The 15,393-nt window shown below is 38.0% G+C and overlaps 1 protein-coding gene across 1 annotated transcript; it reads right to left on the bottom strand.

The window, feature by feature from the left end:
- Nucleotides 1-1,257: 1,257 nt before the first annotated feature.
- LOC126067803 (olfactory receptor 5D13-like) lies at nt 1,258-2,199 on the bottom strand. The gene has a single exon (XM_049870052.1). The coding sequence runs from the start codon at nt 2,197-2,199 to the stop codon at nt 1,258-1,260; it is 942 nt and encodes a 313-aa protein (XP_049726009.1).
- Between the last annotated feature and the right edge of the window lie 13,194 nt (nt 2,200-15,393).

Here is a 15,393-nt window from a genome sequence, read left to right on the forward strand (position 1 = left end):
GACGGTGAGATTCATAATTATGATTTTTAATTTTTGTTCGCTTGGTTACCCATCAGGACAGTCACATAAAAATCAACATTTTGTCTTCACACTCAGTGATATCATGTTTACCATCACTTCCTGTACAATAACAAACATGTATGCGGCTTTGGTGGAAAAGGAATAAAGAACTTGGTTGAAGTTTAGGGATAGTGCCTCCAGGCTCTTATTGCTAATTCTTCTATATGCATACCCCTAGTCAGTTATAATTTTTCAGAATTTCTCTGTAACTATGACACCCATATTGCTTAAGTCGGATTGAAGAATGTTTTTTTGTTTGTTTGTGTTTAAATCATTTACGATGTCAATATGCGAATCAAGGAATTTGAGTTTTACAGTTTGATGTTTACTTATTGTATTAGTTTCTTAGGACTGCCAAAAGAAATCAGCACAAGCTTTGTAGCTTAAAACAACACAAATTTGTTTGCAGCTCTGGAAGCCAAATGTTTGAATTCATGGTACTGACAGGGACGTGCTCTCTTTGAAGGCATTAGGAGAAAATTCTTCCTTGACTCTTCCAGCTTCCGATGGTTCCTTGTGTTCCTGGGCTTGTAGCAGCATAACTCCAAGTTCTGCCCCCAACTCCACATGGCCTTCTTCCCTATGTGACTGTGTCCTTGGCTACTTCTCATAATGAGATTCTCACTGGATTTATGGCCCAGCCTAAGAGAGTATGAAGGATTCCTGGTGGCGCTGCAGTTAAGAACACGGCCCAAAGGTTGGCAGTTTGAATGCACCAGCTGCTCTACAGGACAAAGATGTAGCAGTCTGCTTCCATAAAGCTTACAGCCTTGGAATTCCTATGGTGCAGTTCTACTCTGTCCTATAGGGTTGGTATGAGTGGGAATTGATTCCATAGCAATCAGTTTTCATTTTTAAGGAGGTATGATTGTATTTTAATCTTTAGCTTAACTATGTCTTCAAAGATCCTATTTCCAAAAAGGTCATATTCTGAAGTTCTAGCTGGACATGAGAATTTTGGGGGGAGACACTATTCAATCCACTACACTTGATTCACTTCACATACTATTCAAAACTATTTTACTAAAGATTCAAGTGACTAGAAATCAAATTATCAGATAACTGGTATATTGCAATAGATGTAAAATTTAGATGGGTATATTGACTACGTAATTTGAATTAGCATCTCTTTTTTCTAGGCACACTGAACAATATTCAACATCATAAAGCAAATTCTCTCCAGAAATAAATCAATCTTCAAGATTGTATTGTGTGGCTCATTAACTTTCTGACAGTCTCCTTCACATCTTTGTCCCTGAGACTGTAGATCAGGGGGTTCAGCATGGGGATGACCACTGTGTAAAACACAGATCCTACTTTGATGATGAGCCATGAGGTTTTGGAATGGGGTACACAATAGAGGAAAAAGACAGTCCCATGGAAAATGGTGATGGCGGTCAAGTGGGAGGCACAGGTGGAGAAGGTTTTTCGGCACCCCCCATCAGAAGGCATTTTTATGACAGTAGTGAAAATGAAAGTATAAGTAGTGAGGATGATCACCAGGCTGCTCACCTCATTGAATATGGCAATGACAAAACAAAGCACCTGGCTGATATAGGGATCAGAGCAGGAGACAGAAACAATGACAGAGTGCTCACAGACAAAGTTATTTATGATAGTAGAACCACAGAAGGATAATGCCAGAAGAAAATAAGTGAGTGTCAGGGAAGCAACTATACCCCATGCGTAGGGCCCGGCCACTAATGATGCACAGAGCTTTAGGGACACGAAAACGGTGTAAAGCAGGGGGTTACAAACTGCCACAAAATGGTCATAGGCCATCACTGCCAACATGAATGTTTCTGCAATTGCAAATATACAAGCCAAGAAGAACTGCATGATGCACCCTGTGAAGGAGATGGTTCTGTCTCCCCCAACCAAGTTTTCTAATAGTTTGGGTGTAACTATAGTGGAGTAGCAGAAATCAACAAAAGACAAGTGACTGAGGAAAAAGAACATAGGGGTGTGGAGTTTGGGGTTGATCCTGATGATCACAATCATGCCCAGGTTCCCCACCGCAGTGACCATGTAGATGGCCAGGAACACCATGAAGAGGGGCACCTGGAGGTCTGGGTATTCTGAGAAGCCCAAGAGGGTGAATGTGGCTCCAGTACTCTGATTTCCTTCAGTTAACACCATGATTGTTGCTAGAGAAATTCTGAAGTAAAGATAATAAAAATTAGTAACAATACTAATGATGATAACATACTTATATAACATTTACCATTTCAAACATTGAGCTAAAACATTAAAATTTGTATTAATTAATTAATTTACATCTCCAAGTAACACTGTAAACTATAAAACAAGTAGCCCCATAATTTCCATAAGAAAACTGAGGTATATGTAAGTTAAGGAGCTTGTTTGAGATTACACAGTATAGTCAGTGATGAGCTGTGTTTTGAACCCAGGAAATTGTTCTTGAGTGACAGAACTTAAGTAGTTTTCTTCAGGATAGCAGTTTCAGAAAACATGTGCATTTCACCATTCTGTCATTCTAAAAGTTCATGTTTATTAATAGCACTAAGAAAACAATGAATGTAAATTTAGTGCTAAAAGAAAAATTTTAAAGGTAAGATCAGGAGAGGTAGGAGACATAAGACCACCATCATTAGAATACTGAGACTGAGAATCATAAGAGATAGCCTGGCTCAGGAAAACAGCATTTGTAAATGCCCACGATATTGTTTGAATTTTGCAAAAAATACATGGTTGTTTAAGGGGGTATGCAGATTGCATATTGCTGTCGAGTCCTATTCATAGTGACCCTAAAGGCCGTAGTAGAATGGCTGGCACAGGTTTTCCAAGGCTGTAATCTTTGAGGAAACAAACTGCCTTATCTCTTCCTGCTGTTAGATTTGTGAGTTCGAACCACTCACTTCTCAGTTAGCACCCAAGCACTTAGCCACTGCTTCACCAGACCTGCTTAAAGGAGATATAGCCTTGTATATCTACAAGTTATTCTTTGATTCTTTCCTGAATGTACAACAATTACTTTAGGGTTCTAAAATTAATCTAATACCCTGGTAAAAACAATGAGCTTACATTTTTTTTGACATATTGCTCTTTTAGTCCTTTGTTTTCGTTCTCATTTTAGTCCTTTCTTATTTAGTCATCTGATGCCCTTCAAATATTCATGTAGTACACTTCCTCATCATTTTTAACTCTCCATTATTTATTTATTTATTTTTAACTGACAAAAATACCGGGAATAAGATCTCATTCAATGCTCGTACCCAAACCAAAAAGTATTAATCACCATGAAGAAGAACTATGTGGAAAATTGGAATCGGGAAACCAAAGGTATTTGCAATGTTAAGTCAAACAGAGAAGAGAGAACCAAGAATGCAACATTTGTCAAAAACTAAAAGGAGTCAAGATGAGAGACAAGTGGATATCTGTGAATGAATGTTCTGGGAAGAGCAAAGAACAAGTGAGAATTCCCTGAGGTGGGGACATGCCCAGCATAGTCACAAAAGATCAAGGAGTAAATTGGTGAGACACAGGAAATAGGTATATGTTTTGGGGCCGGGTCTTACAGTGTAAATTAGATCAACATGAGGATTGTGGCTTTGAACCTAAAACAATGGGGTACCATTGCAGAGTTGTGGTAGAGAACTGATGTGGGCAGAAGAAAGCCATTGCAGTAGTCCAGCTGTGACAAGATATTACCTTGGATCAAGGTGATATTAGTGGAGAGGTAAAGACTGGGCAGATTCAGGAGACTGGGAGAAAGCAGACATTTGAGTTTTGTGGACACATGGGATGTGAAATACTATGAAATAAGAAGCTTTCAGAATTGGGCTAAAACTTGAAATTAACAACTGGAAGTATGGAACTGTCATCATTACAGCTTGAGGGAAACCACAGATGGAGCATTTCATCATTCGTCATCTCTTATGCTACTTTCATGTTAATGCCTTAGGCCCACAATTACAATCATTATTCTGGCTTCTATCGCCATTAAATAGAAGCTCTTATTTCTCATCACCATTGAGTTGAAACTTTTAAATCAGAAAATAACTTCTCTTTGATGTCTGGCTTCTTTTCCTAAACATGTTTAAAAGGTTTAACCATATTTTTGAGCGTCTCCATCATTTTTATTACAAAGCTGAATTCCATCATATGGCTTAGAATAATTATTTCCATTCTGATATCAGAAATGTTTGACTATAATGAATAAAACTACCATAAAGCTTCCTGTACAAGTGTTTTTTGAGAACACGTGAACTCAATTCTCTTGTATATATACCTAAATTGAAATTGCTTGGTCATAAATTAGGCACCTGTTTAGCTCTAATAGCATTATCCAAATTGGATTTAATCATTTATTTTCCAATCAGTAATATATGAAAACTCCTTAGAGTCTGAGTGTTGATAATAAATAATGCAGTGGGTTGCTAAACTACTTGGTGCTAAATATAAAGTGGGATATAAACCACGAGAGCAAAATACAACCAGTGTGCCATCAGTGCATGAACAATGGTATCGGAAGAAGGTGTATATTTCTGTGAAGTATTTTAGAGATTCACTGACAAGATTTTTTTGGATCCATTGTCAATAATTTTAATAATAATTATATGTAATGGCCTTTAGGAACACTCATTTTTGGTTCAAGACAAAATGTGTTTATTGGTCTATGAATGCCTTACTTCGGTCAGTTTGTTTATAATATAATGTATACCTGTAAGTTCATCACCCAACCCAACAACTAAAATAGTAAATTTATCTTTAGTGCTCCTCCAACTCATGGCGACCCCATGTGTGTCAGAGTAGAACAGTTCTTCGTAGGGTTTTCAACGGCTTATTTTTCTAAGGTAGATCACCAATCCATTCTCCTGAGGTGCCTCTGGGTAGACTCGAACCACCAAGCTTTCAGTTAGCAGTGACTATGTTAACTGTTCGCACCATCCAGGGACTCTTCATATCCTCCTATACCTCTGGGTAGACTGGAACCACCAAGCTTTCAGTTAGCAGGGACTATATTAACTGTTCGCACCATCCAGGGACTCCTCATATCCTCCTATACCTCCACAATCATTCTGAATTTTTAGTTTTTTAATTCTCTTGCTATAATTATAATATAGAATTCATAGGGTATTAGAAAATATTTTTAGATGCTGTAGAACTTAATAAAGGGGTCTTAAGTTGTAGATAATCTTTTTGAAAGTTGATTGTTTTTTCAGTTGACATTACTAACTCTCCAGGTTGAATGAAATGACAGCCCATTCTATTTTATTATTGAATGGCATTCTATTTTAAAACTATACTACACATTTATCCATTTTTTGTTCTTGGTGTTGCTGATAGTTGCTTGTTTTATTTCTAGTTGTCTACTATTATATACAATGCACTTATTAACACTGTTGCATTTGTCTCCTGTTTCCCATATACAAGAGTTTGTATTTTGTATATATCTATGAATGGAATTGGTGGTGAAATTACTTAAGTGTGTAAACCATTTGTGTTTTACATAAAGTTTGAAATTCTAATTTATACTTACTATCAAACATGAAAATAATAAATCCATATTTTAATAAATGTGCATTCAAATTTAATGAATTTTAACATATTTAAATATTTTTCACACAGACTGCATGTAAGTTCACATCTGTAGACCACATCAGTCGCTGAAGTATATGGTTGCATGTCCAGTTGCTAGCTTCAAGTTTCAGGTAATCTCCACCGCCAGCTTCTTGATCTTGGCCTTAGAGTTTTATACATCCTTGATCTTTTATTATTGTAATTAATTTTTGTAGTATTTTTGACCATTTTCATGCTTTTGAGTTCCAATAGAGTCTAAACCTGACTAAACACGATGCCTAAACTCCAATAGCTATAGCTAACAAGCTTTTTTTAAGTAAATAGCAATTCGAAGGATGATTTGTGTAAGTTACATAGAATAAAGAAATCCATATACAGTACATTCACAACTAATCAGATGGATTATCGCAAATTGAACAAACCTATATGAAAGTAGTAACATATTATTAGCACTTGAGAAGATTCCTCATGCCTCCCCCTAGCTGCTACCCATACTTACTTGTAATGAAACCATTATATTTAAGTGCATTATCCATGAATTATACTGAACAATGAAAAAATAAATCATTTCAATTATTACATAAATTCAATATAATCCCCATTAGAATCCCATCAGTGCGTGCATGTGTGTGTGTTTAATTTACAAGTTGGCTATAGAATTTATACAAAATGATGCAAAAAACAATAATAGCTCAAAGGGAATTTTAAAAATAATAAAATGAGATGCATCATTCTATGTGATATCAAAAATTTATATTGATATAATTATAGACCAATGGAAGAGAATACATAATTCAGATGCACACATACGTGTACAATGATGAGTCACATATGTCAGGTGCTTGTATGGGGAGTGATAAAAGGGTACACATTCCAGTGAAAGTTGTTGGATCAATTGTATATCCGTGTATATTTTTAAAAAATGAGATGTGGATAATGTCAGTGAAAATGACCAAGTTGATAGCCTCAGATAGCTTCTGTGGAGGGCTTGTTCCTGCCCAGAAACAACAACAAAGGAAAAAGTGTTAGAATCAACTTTTTTTAGAAATTTAGAAAGTTTTAAAATATTTACAGCAACCAAGCAAATACTGAAATAAGAGAAAACCAGAAAACCAAACCCACTCCCATCAAGTCGACTCCCACTCATAGCGACCCTATAGAACAGAGTAGAACTGCCCCATAGAGTTTCCAAGGAGCACCTGGAGGCTTCGAACTGCCGACCCTTTGGTTAGCAGCCGTAGCACTTAACCACTAGGCCACCGGGGTTTCCCTGATCAATGAATAAGTGGAAAAAAAAACCTGACAGAATAAACATTAAGTGCTTCATGAGAAAAGATGCTGTTGAATTTTGATGAAAAATTGTGGCATTTTTGTTTATTCACCTACTATCCCCCATTCTCCACTTGGCAGCTGCCATGAAGACAGCAGCCCACATTCCTGGTGTGGCTTGCTGGTTCCAGGGTGTGGACAAGACAGATCTTTTTTCTAAAAATGTTGTTGTTGTTTATTTTGACCAATCTGGTAGTTCCCAGAGATACCTGCTCTGAGATACGCCTTGGCTTTACTCCTCTCAGACATGAGTGGCTACCAGGTGGTATCTGTCTGTCAAAAGCCTTAAAGACATATAATGCCATAACCAGCTGAGGTAAGGAATGGAGAACATGGAAGGAAGAAGACAAACCTGATAGTCTGGAAAAGAAGAGGCTGACGAGGCAGATGCATGGGAGAATAAACTATAGAGATACTGAATGTACTGAAGGGTCAGAGATCCAATGCACATACCCAGGTTGAATGCATGCTCAAACAAGACCTGAGAGGACCCTAGGTTTGGGCCTCTGGCAGATGTTTGGGCTCTGCACAAACGGAGGTGTAGACTAAGGCCCAATTGTAGGTGGCCTGGCTAAGCATTGAAAGAGTACCTAATTCAGAGTCAATCTTCAATGACCAGGAAAGGGTTTTTAGTTTTCTTTTTCTTCTCTTTTTGACTCCAAAAAAGGTCTCTATCAGGTCACTGGTTGACCACTAAAATAACTGAAGATAGACTTCAGTGACCACACGTGGCAAAGAATACAGTCTACGCAAAATAATAAATACATACAAACAAATAAATAGTTTGGAAATGTCACTAAACAGATGACCGCAGCCCTCAACAATAACAGCAAGCACTAGGTCGGCTGGAGAATCTGTTTATCAGAGTTAACACATTATAAAATTCACAAAGCCCAGTGTTTGGTAAAAATACTAGGCATGCCACAAAACAGGGAAGTACAACCATTCACATGAAAAAAAAATCGGTAAAAGCAGTCCCTGAAGAACTAATGACATAGAATTGCTAGGCAAATCGTTTAAATCTACTGTGTTAAACGTGGTCAAAGACCTAAAGGAAATCAGGAGAATAATGTCTCAACAAGTAGAGAGTATCAATAATGACAAATAAATTGTAAAGAAGGCATCAAATAGAAATTAACATCAATCTTTCTCAAACTTTTCCAAAAATTAAAAGGAAGGAATAATTTGTAACTCAATCCATGATGCTATCAGCATCCTGATATTTAGCCAGACAAAGCCATCAGAAAAAAATATTGCATAGAAATATCTATGGAAATCCTCAACAAAATGGTAAAACTCCAATCCAGCAGCATATTAAAAGAACCATACGCCGTAACCCCGTGTGCTTTATCCCACAAGTGCAGGAGTAGTAGCTCAACATATAAAAATCACTCAGTGTAATGCAACACATTAATACAATGTAGGGAGAGGGGGATGATCTATCAACTGATGCAGAAAAAAGCACTCAAAAATTAGGAATAAAAGGGAACTTCCTATTGTGTGAGAGTCAAAAATGGCCTCTGTGTATTAGCCCCAAGTTGTTTACTTCTTCAAGCAAGCTGAGGCGTATTATATGAGAAAAAAAAAAAAAAAAAACTGGCATGAAACTCAAACTTGTACATGTCCAACTGATTTAAAAATAGCCCAAATAAGTAGATTTTTAGCCACTTGGAACCTGCCTGTTTTACATACACTGCAAAACTGGACTCAACTTCTGCTAGTACTGAAAAAAAAAAAAAGATAAATTCCTGTAGTTATAAAGACCCTAAGATGCTTCTGCTTTTAGAGCTCTCTGACCCAGAGACTTATCACCTGGCTGCAGGAGGATATCGCTTCTCACCCCTGGGAGCTTTCTTGCTCTCTTCTCCTTCTGATGCTACCTGTGACTCTAGCCTCTGGAAGACCTTCTGCTACGGGGACCACCCCCTTGCATGTGACTTTCAATGTGTTGGCCCCATTAAATAGCTTGTCGTGCAATACTGTCATATAGCTCTGAATTTCCTTCACCTCAGTACACTTCCTTAAAATGATAAAGGACAGTTGTGAAAAACCAACAATTAACATTATACTCGATGGTGAAAGACTGAAAGATTTTGCCATAAAATCAGGAACACGGCAAGGATATCTCTTTTCCCTACTTCTGTTCAACACTGTGGTCTTTTTGTTCACCTCTGTGAATGTGAAAACTGGACAACGAAAAAAGAAGGCAGGAGAAGTACTGATGCGTGGAAGTGTGGTGTTGGTGAAGAATATTGAATGTACCATGGATTAACAAAAGAACAAAAAAATCAGTCTTACAATAAAACAATGAAATGTTCCTTAGAAATGAGGATGGCAAGACTTCATCTTACTTACTTTGGACACTTTATCTGGAAAGACTGATCACTAGGAAAAGAAGTCCTGTTAGGTGAAGTAGAAGCTCACAAAAATAATGGAAACCCTCAAAAAGATGGATTGACGCAATAACCACAACAACTCAAACATACCAACAATCATTAGGATGGCATGGGACCAGGGAAAATTTCTTTCTCTTGTATATTAGGTTACTCTGAGTAGAAGCCAACTAAGTAGCAACTGCTCTCAACAACAACATTCGGCGCAAGACATCAACAACAACATAGCTACAGCTTATCTTCATATCAAACAAAAACACCACCAGTTGCAGTAGAATCAAACGCAACTCACAGTGACCCGCTGGGTGTCGGAGTGGAACTGGGCTCCGTCAGTAGGCTGCACTGTGTGTCTGCACCGTAATTTGTTTCCCATTCGTCTGTTGGTGAGCATTTAGGTTGTTTACATCTTTGTGCTGTTGTGAATAGTGCTCCAATGGACATGGTATGCATATGGCTATTCCTGCGACTGCTCTTACTTCTCTTGGGTATATTCCTATGAGTGCGATTGCTGGATCTTATGGTATTTCTACTTCTAGCTTTTTAAGGAAGCACCAGATTGCTTTCCAAAGTGATTGTATCATTTTACATTCTCACCAGCAGTGCATGAGAGTCCAATCTCTCCACAACCTCTCCAACATTTTTATTTTGTGGTTTATGGATTAACCAAACCCATCGCCATCGAGTCGTTTCTGACTCATAGAGACCCTATAGGACAGAGTAGAACTGCCTTGTGGAGTTTCCAAGGAGCATCTGGTGGATTCCAACTGCCGACCTTTTGGTTAACAGCATTTAACCACTACACCACCAGGGTTTCCTTTTTTTGGATTAGTGCCAGTGTTATTGGGGTGATAAGGCATCTCTTTGTAGTTTTAATTTGCATTTTTCTAGTGGCTAATGATCATGAGCATTTCCTCGTGTACATTAGCCACCTGAATATCTTTTTTGGTGCAGTGTCTGTTCCTATACTTTGCCCATTTTTAATTTTTTTATTTGTCTTTTTGTTGTTGAGGTGTTGCTGTATTTTGTAGATTTTAATGATTAGACCCTTACCAGATATGTCATAGCTAAAAATTTCTTCCCAATCTGTAGGTTCTGTTTTTACTCTTTTGGTGAAACCTTTCGATGAGCATAACTGATTTTTAGCAGATCCCAGTTATCTAGTTTCTCTTCTGATGTTTCTGCATTGTTAGTTATGGTTCTGTTTATGTCGTGTATTGGGCCTCCTAGCATTGTCCCTATTTTTTCTTCCAAGATCTTTATCATTTTAGGTTTTATATGTAGGTCTTTGATCATTTTGAGTTAGTTTTTGTACATGATGTGAGGTATGGGTCCTGTTTCTTTTTTTTGCAGACAGATATCCAGTTATGCCAGCACCACGTGTTAAAGAGGCTGTCTTTTCCCCCATTTAATGGACTTTGGGCCTTTGTCAACTATCAGCTGCTCATAAACCAAACCCACTGCTGTCGAGTCGATTCCGACTCATAGCAACCCTATAAGACAGAGTAGAACTGCCCCGTAGAGTTTCCAAGGAGCACCTGGTGGATTCAAACTGCCAACCTTTTGGTTAGCAGCCGTAGCAATTAACCACTACACCACCAGGGTTTCAGCTGCTCATAGGTGGATAGATTTACGTCTGGGTTCTCAATTTTGTTATATTGGTCTATGTGTCTGTTGTACCAGTACCAGGCTGTTTTGACTATCATGATGGTATAATAGGTTCTAACATCAGGTAGTGTGAGGCCTCCCACTTTGTTCTTCTTCTTCAGTAATTCTTTACTTATTTGGGGCTTCTTCCTTTTCCATATGAAGTTTGTGATTTGTTTCTCCAACATGCTAAAAGTTGTCATTGGAATTTGGATTGAGATTGCATTATATCTGTAGATCACTTTGGGAAGAATTGACATTTTCATAGTGTTGAGTCTTCCTGTCTATCAGCATGGTATGTTTTTCCACTTATGTAGGTCTCTTTTGATTTCTTGCAATAGTGTCTTGTAGTTTTCTTTGTGTAGGTTTTTTACATCTCTGTTTAAATTTATTCCTAAATACTTTATCTTCTTGGGGGTATTACAATGGTATTGATTTGGTGATTTCCTCTTGGAAGTTCTCTCTTTTGGTGTAGAGGAATCTGACTGACTTATGTGTGTTTATCTTATATCCTGATATTTCGCAAAATCTTCTATTAGTTGTTGTCGTTTTCTTGTGGATTTTGGGGGGTTTTCCATGTATGAGACCATATCATCTGCAAATAGGGATACTTTTACTTCTTCCTTACCAATTTGGATGCACTTTATTTCTTTTTCTTGCCTTATTGTTCTGGCTAGGGCCTCCAGTACAATGTTGAATATGAGTGGTGATAAAGGGCATCCATGTCTGGTTCCCCTTCTCAAGGGGAATGCTTTAAGACTCTTCATTTAGGATGATGTTGGTTGTTGGCTTTGTATAAATGGCCTTTATTATGTCCAGGAATTTTCATTCTATTCCTATTTCGCTGAGAGTTTTTATCAAGAATGGGTTTTGGACTTTTTAAAATATCTTTCCTGCATCAATTGATAAGATCATGTGGTTCTTGTCTTTTGTTTTATTTATGTGATGGATTACATTGATTGTTTTTCTAATGTTGAACCATCCCTGCATACCTGGTATGAATCCCACGTGGTCGTGGTGAATTATTTTTTGATATGTTGTTGAATTGTATTGGCTAGAATTTTGTTGAGGATTTTTGGGTCTATATTCTTGATGAATTTTTTTTTTTATTCATGAGGGATATTGGTCTGTAATTTTCTTTTTTTTTTCGATCTTTACCTGACTTTTCTACCATGTTTATGCTGGCTTCATAGAATGAGTTTGCGAGTATTCCATCCTTTTTTATGCCTGAAATGCCTTTGGTAGTAATGGTGTTAACTCTTCCCTGAAAGTTTGGTAGAATTCTCCAGTGAAGCCGTCTGGGCCAGAGCTTTTTTGTTGTTGTTGGTTTTTATTTTTTTAATTATCTCTTCAATCTCTTCTTTTGTTGTGGGTTTATTTAATTTTTCTACCTCAATTTGTGTTAGTTTAGGTAAGTAGTGTGTTCCTAGAAATTTGTCCACTTCTTCTAGATTTTCAAATTTGTTAGAGTACAATTTTTCATAGTATTCTGTTATGATCCCTTTTATTTCCATTGGGTCTGTTGTGATATCACCCATTCCATTTCTTATTTAGGTTATTTGCTTCCTCTCCTGTTTTTTCTTTTGTCAGTTTGACCAATGGTTTATTGATTCTGTTGATCTTTTCAAAGAACCATCTTTTAGTATTGTCTACTCTTTCAATTGTTTTCCTGTTCTCTATCTCATTCATTTCTGCTCTAACCTTTGTTATTTCCTTTCTTCTGGTGCCTGAGGGTTTCTTTTGTTTCTCTCTATTTGTTCAAGTTGTAGGGTTAATGTTTTGATTTTGGCACTTTTTTCTTTTTGAATGTGTGCATTTATTGTTATAAATTGACCTCTAAGCACTGCTTTTGCTGTTTTCCAAAGGTTCTGGTAAGACATGTTTTCATTCTCATTTAATTCTATGAATTTATTTTTTCCATCCTTGGTTTCTTCTATAATCCAGTGGTTTTTAAGCAAGGTGTTGTTCGGTTTCCATGTATTTGATTTTTTTTCCTTGCTGTTTCTGTTATTGATTTCTAATTTTATGTCATTATAATCAGAAAAGATGCTGTGTAAAATTTCAGTGTTTTGAATTCTGTTAAGGTTTGCTTTGCAGCCCCATATGCAGTTTATTCTGAAGGATGTTCCATGTGAGTTGGAAAAGAATGTATACTTGGCTGCTGCTGGATAGATTTCTGTATATGTCTATGATCTTCTGTATCTTTATTTTCTTTCTACATGTTCTGTCCTTCATTGAAAGTGGTGTGTTGAAGTCTACTGTTATGGTGGATTATCTATTTCTCTTTCCAATACTATTAGGGTTTGTTTTGTGTGGTTTGAGGCCCTCTCATTAGGTGCCTATGTATTTATTATAGTTATGTCCTCCTGGTGTATTGACCCTTTAAACTTTAAGCTGTGTCCTTTCTTATCCTTTCTGGTGAATTTTGCTTTAAATCTGTTTTGTCAGAGATTAATATCATCTCTCCTGCTCTTTTTTTGTGGTTGTTCACTTGATATTTTTTTCCATCATTTTAGTTTTGGTTTGTTTGTGTCTTTGAGTCTAAGTCGTGTCTGTTATAGGCAGCATATAGACAGATTGCATTTTTTTAATCAATTTTGCCACTCTTCATCTCTTTATTAGCGCATTTAGTCCATTTACATTCAGTGTAATTATTGATTGGTACGAGTCTAATGCTGTCATTTTGTTGTTGTTGTTGCTTCTTTTTGTTTTTGTTTTTTTTGGTGGTGCTGGCAGTTTCTTTGTTCCACTTAATTTTCTGTGCTGTTGAGTTGTTTTTCTTATGTATTCTCTTTTCGTATTTCTTCATTATTGTTTATTTTGTTTTTGCTAAGTCCTCATGTTTTTCATCTTATTTTGATGCATAGGATTGTTAGCTTCCTTTGTGGTTACCTTAAAATTTACCTTTATTTTTCTAAATTTAAACCAACGTTTTATTTTTTAATATTGCCTTTAACTTCCTCTCCATATGTTCTGGTGTGGCACAGGTGTCCAGGTTTTCAGTCACCGAATGTGTGGTGCAGACTCTCACCTACAGTCCCAGACTGTCAGGGCTGCAGATTGGTGTTTGAAGCAGAAACAGGTATCCGGCTGCTGTAGGGGGTACGTGTGGAACAAGGCAGGGGGCTGATGGCTGCCCCTGGATGCCTTGGTGAGGGTGTGTTCCTTTTTCCCTAGAGCATGTAGTGAGGGGTATTGAAGCCGATCCTTGGGTACACAGTTCTGTTGACTGTAGGGAATGGGAGGCACCATTTATTCTCAGACCCCTGTTATATGAGTGGCTAGATGGAGTGAGGAAACCCTGGTGCTGTAATGGTTAAGTGCTACAGCTGCTGACCAAAGGGTCGGCAGTTCGAATCCACCAGGCGCTCCGTGGAAACTTTATGGGGCAGTTCTACTCTGTCCTATAGGGTCACTATGAGTCGGAATCAACTCGACGGCACTGGATTTGTTTTTTTTTGTTTTTTGTTTTTTTTTGGTTTAAATGGAGTGAATGGTACCACCAGCCCTCAGGCCTCTGGGGTAGGTGGCTGAGGTTCTGTGCTTGACAGGCAGGGTCATGTCAAATGTCATGAGTCTGCAGCTCCCCCTTGGCTGCTGAAGTTGAAAATGGGCTTCAGGTGTATGCCCTGCTGTTATGATAATGATGGCATGTGGTGTTGAATCAGCCCACACAGGTCTAAACCCACTGAGCCACTGCACACAGATCTAGGCAGGAGTAAAGGATTCTGCAAGTCTGCGGACCCCTTATGCCAGTGGCTCAGTGAAGGGGCAGGGCCTCCTGACTCACCCAGAGTTCCTGGCTTAGGGGGAGTGACAGTTGTTGAATACTGCCAGACTGGTTTCAGAGCAGAGCAGGGTGGGGGTGGGTGAGGGGAAGTAACCAGTTCTCTGCTGTGAAACTCTGGGAGTAGAATTTATTTTGCCTCCCATTTTTTTTTTTTTTCCCCAGTGGTAGCTTAGTTGTTTGCACTTAACCTTTGCAGGTCCAGCGCCACTTCCACATAGCTCCAGAGGTGTGTGCAGACTCGCTGCTGCCCAGCCTCACGCAACATGGTGAGGTGCGTCCCAAACACTACTGCTCACCTCAGTCTGCAGGCACAGGATGACCTAGTCAGCAGGGCACTGGCAACCTAACAACTGGCACTCCTTTGCTGTTTTTGAATTATCCCTCCTTCTCCCTGCCACTCAATCCAACTCTTCAGCTTTGTCTTTTATGATCAGGGCTTCTAGACTGTCATATATAATCAATTCACTTATTTTTTCAGGTCTTTGTTGTAAGAGGGACAACAGGAGGAGTCTGACTATCCCACCATCTTGGCCACACCTCTTAGTTTCCTATTTCTGCTGTATCAAATTACCACTCATTTAATGGCTTAAACAAAACAAAATTTATTATCTTAGAGTTCTGAAAGTAAGAATT

The sequence above is a fragment of the Elephas maximus genome, chromosome 25 (assembly GCF_024166365.1).
Source record: "Elephas maximus indicus isolate mEleMax1 chromosome 25, mEleMax1 primary haplotype, whole genome shotgun sequence".
NCBI classification, from domain to species: domain Eukaryota; kingdom Metazoa; phylum Chordata; class Mammalia; order Proboscidea; family Elephantidae; genus Elephas; species Elephas maximus.

Excerpts from the sequence above, each read along its gene's own strand:
- LOC126067803 (XM_049870052.1), bottom strand. The coding sequence starts at position 2,199 with ATGGTGTTAACTGAAGGAAATCAGAGTACTGGAGCCACATTCACCCTC.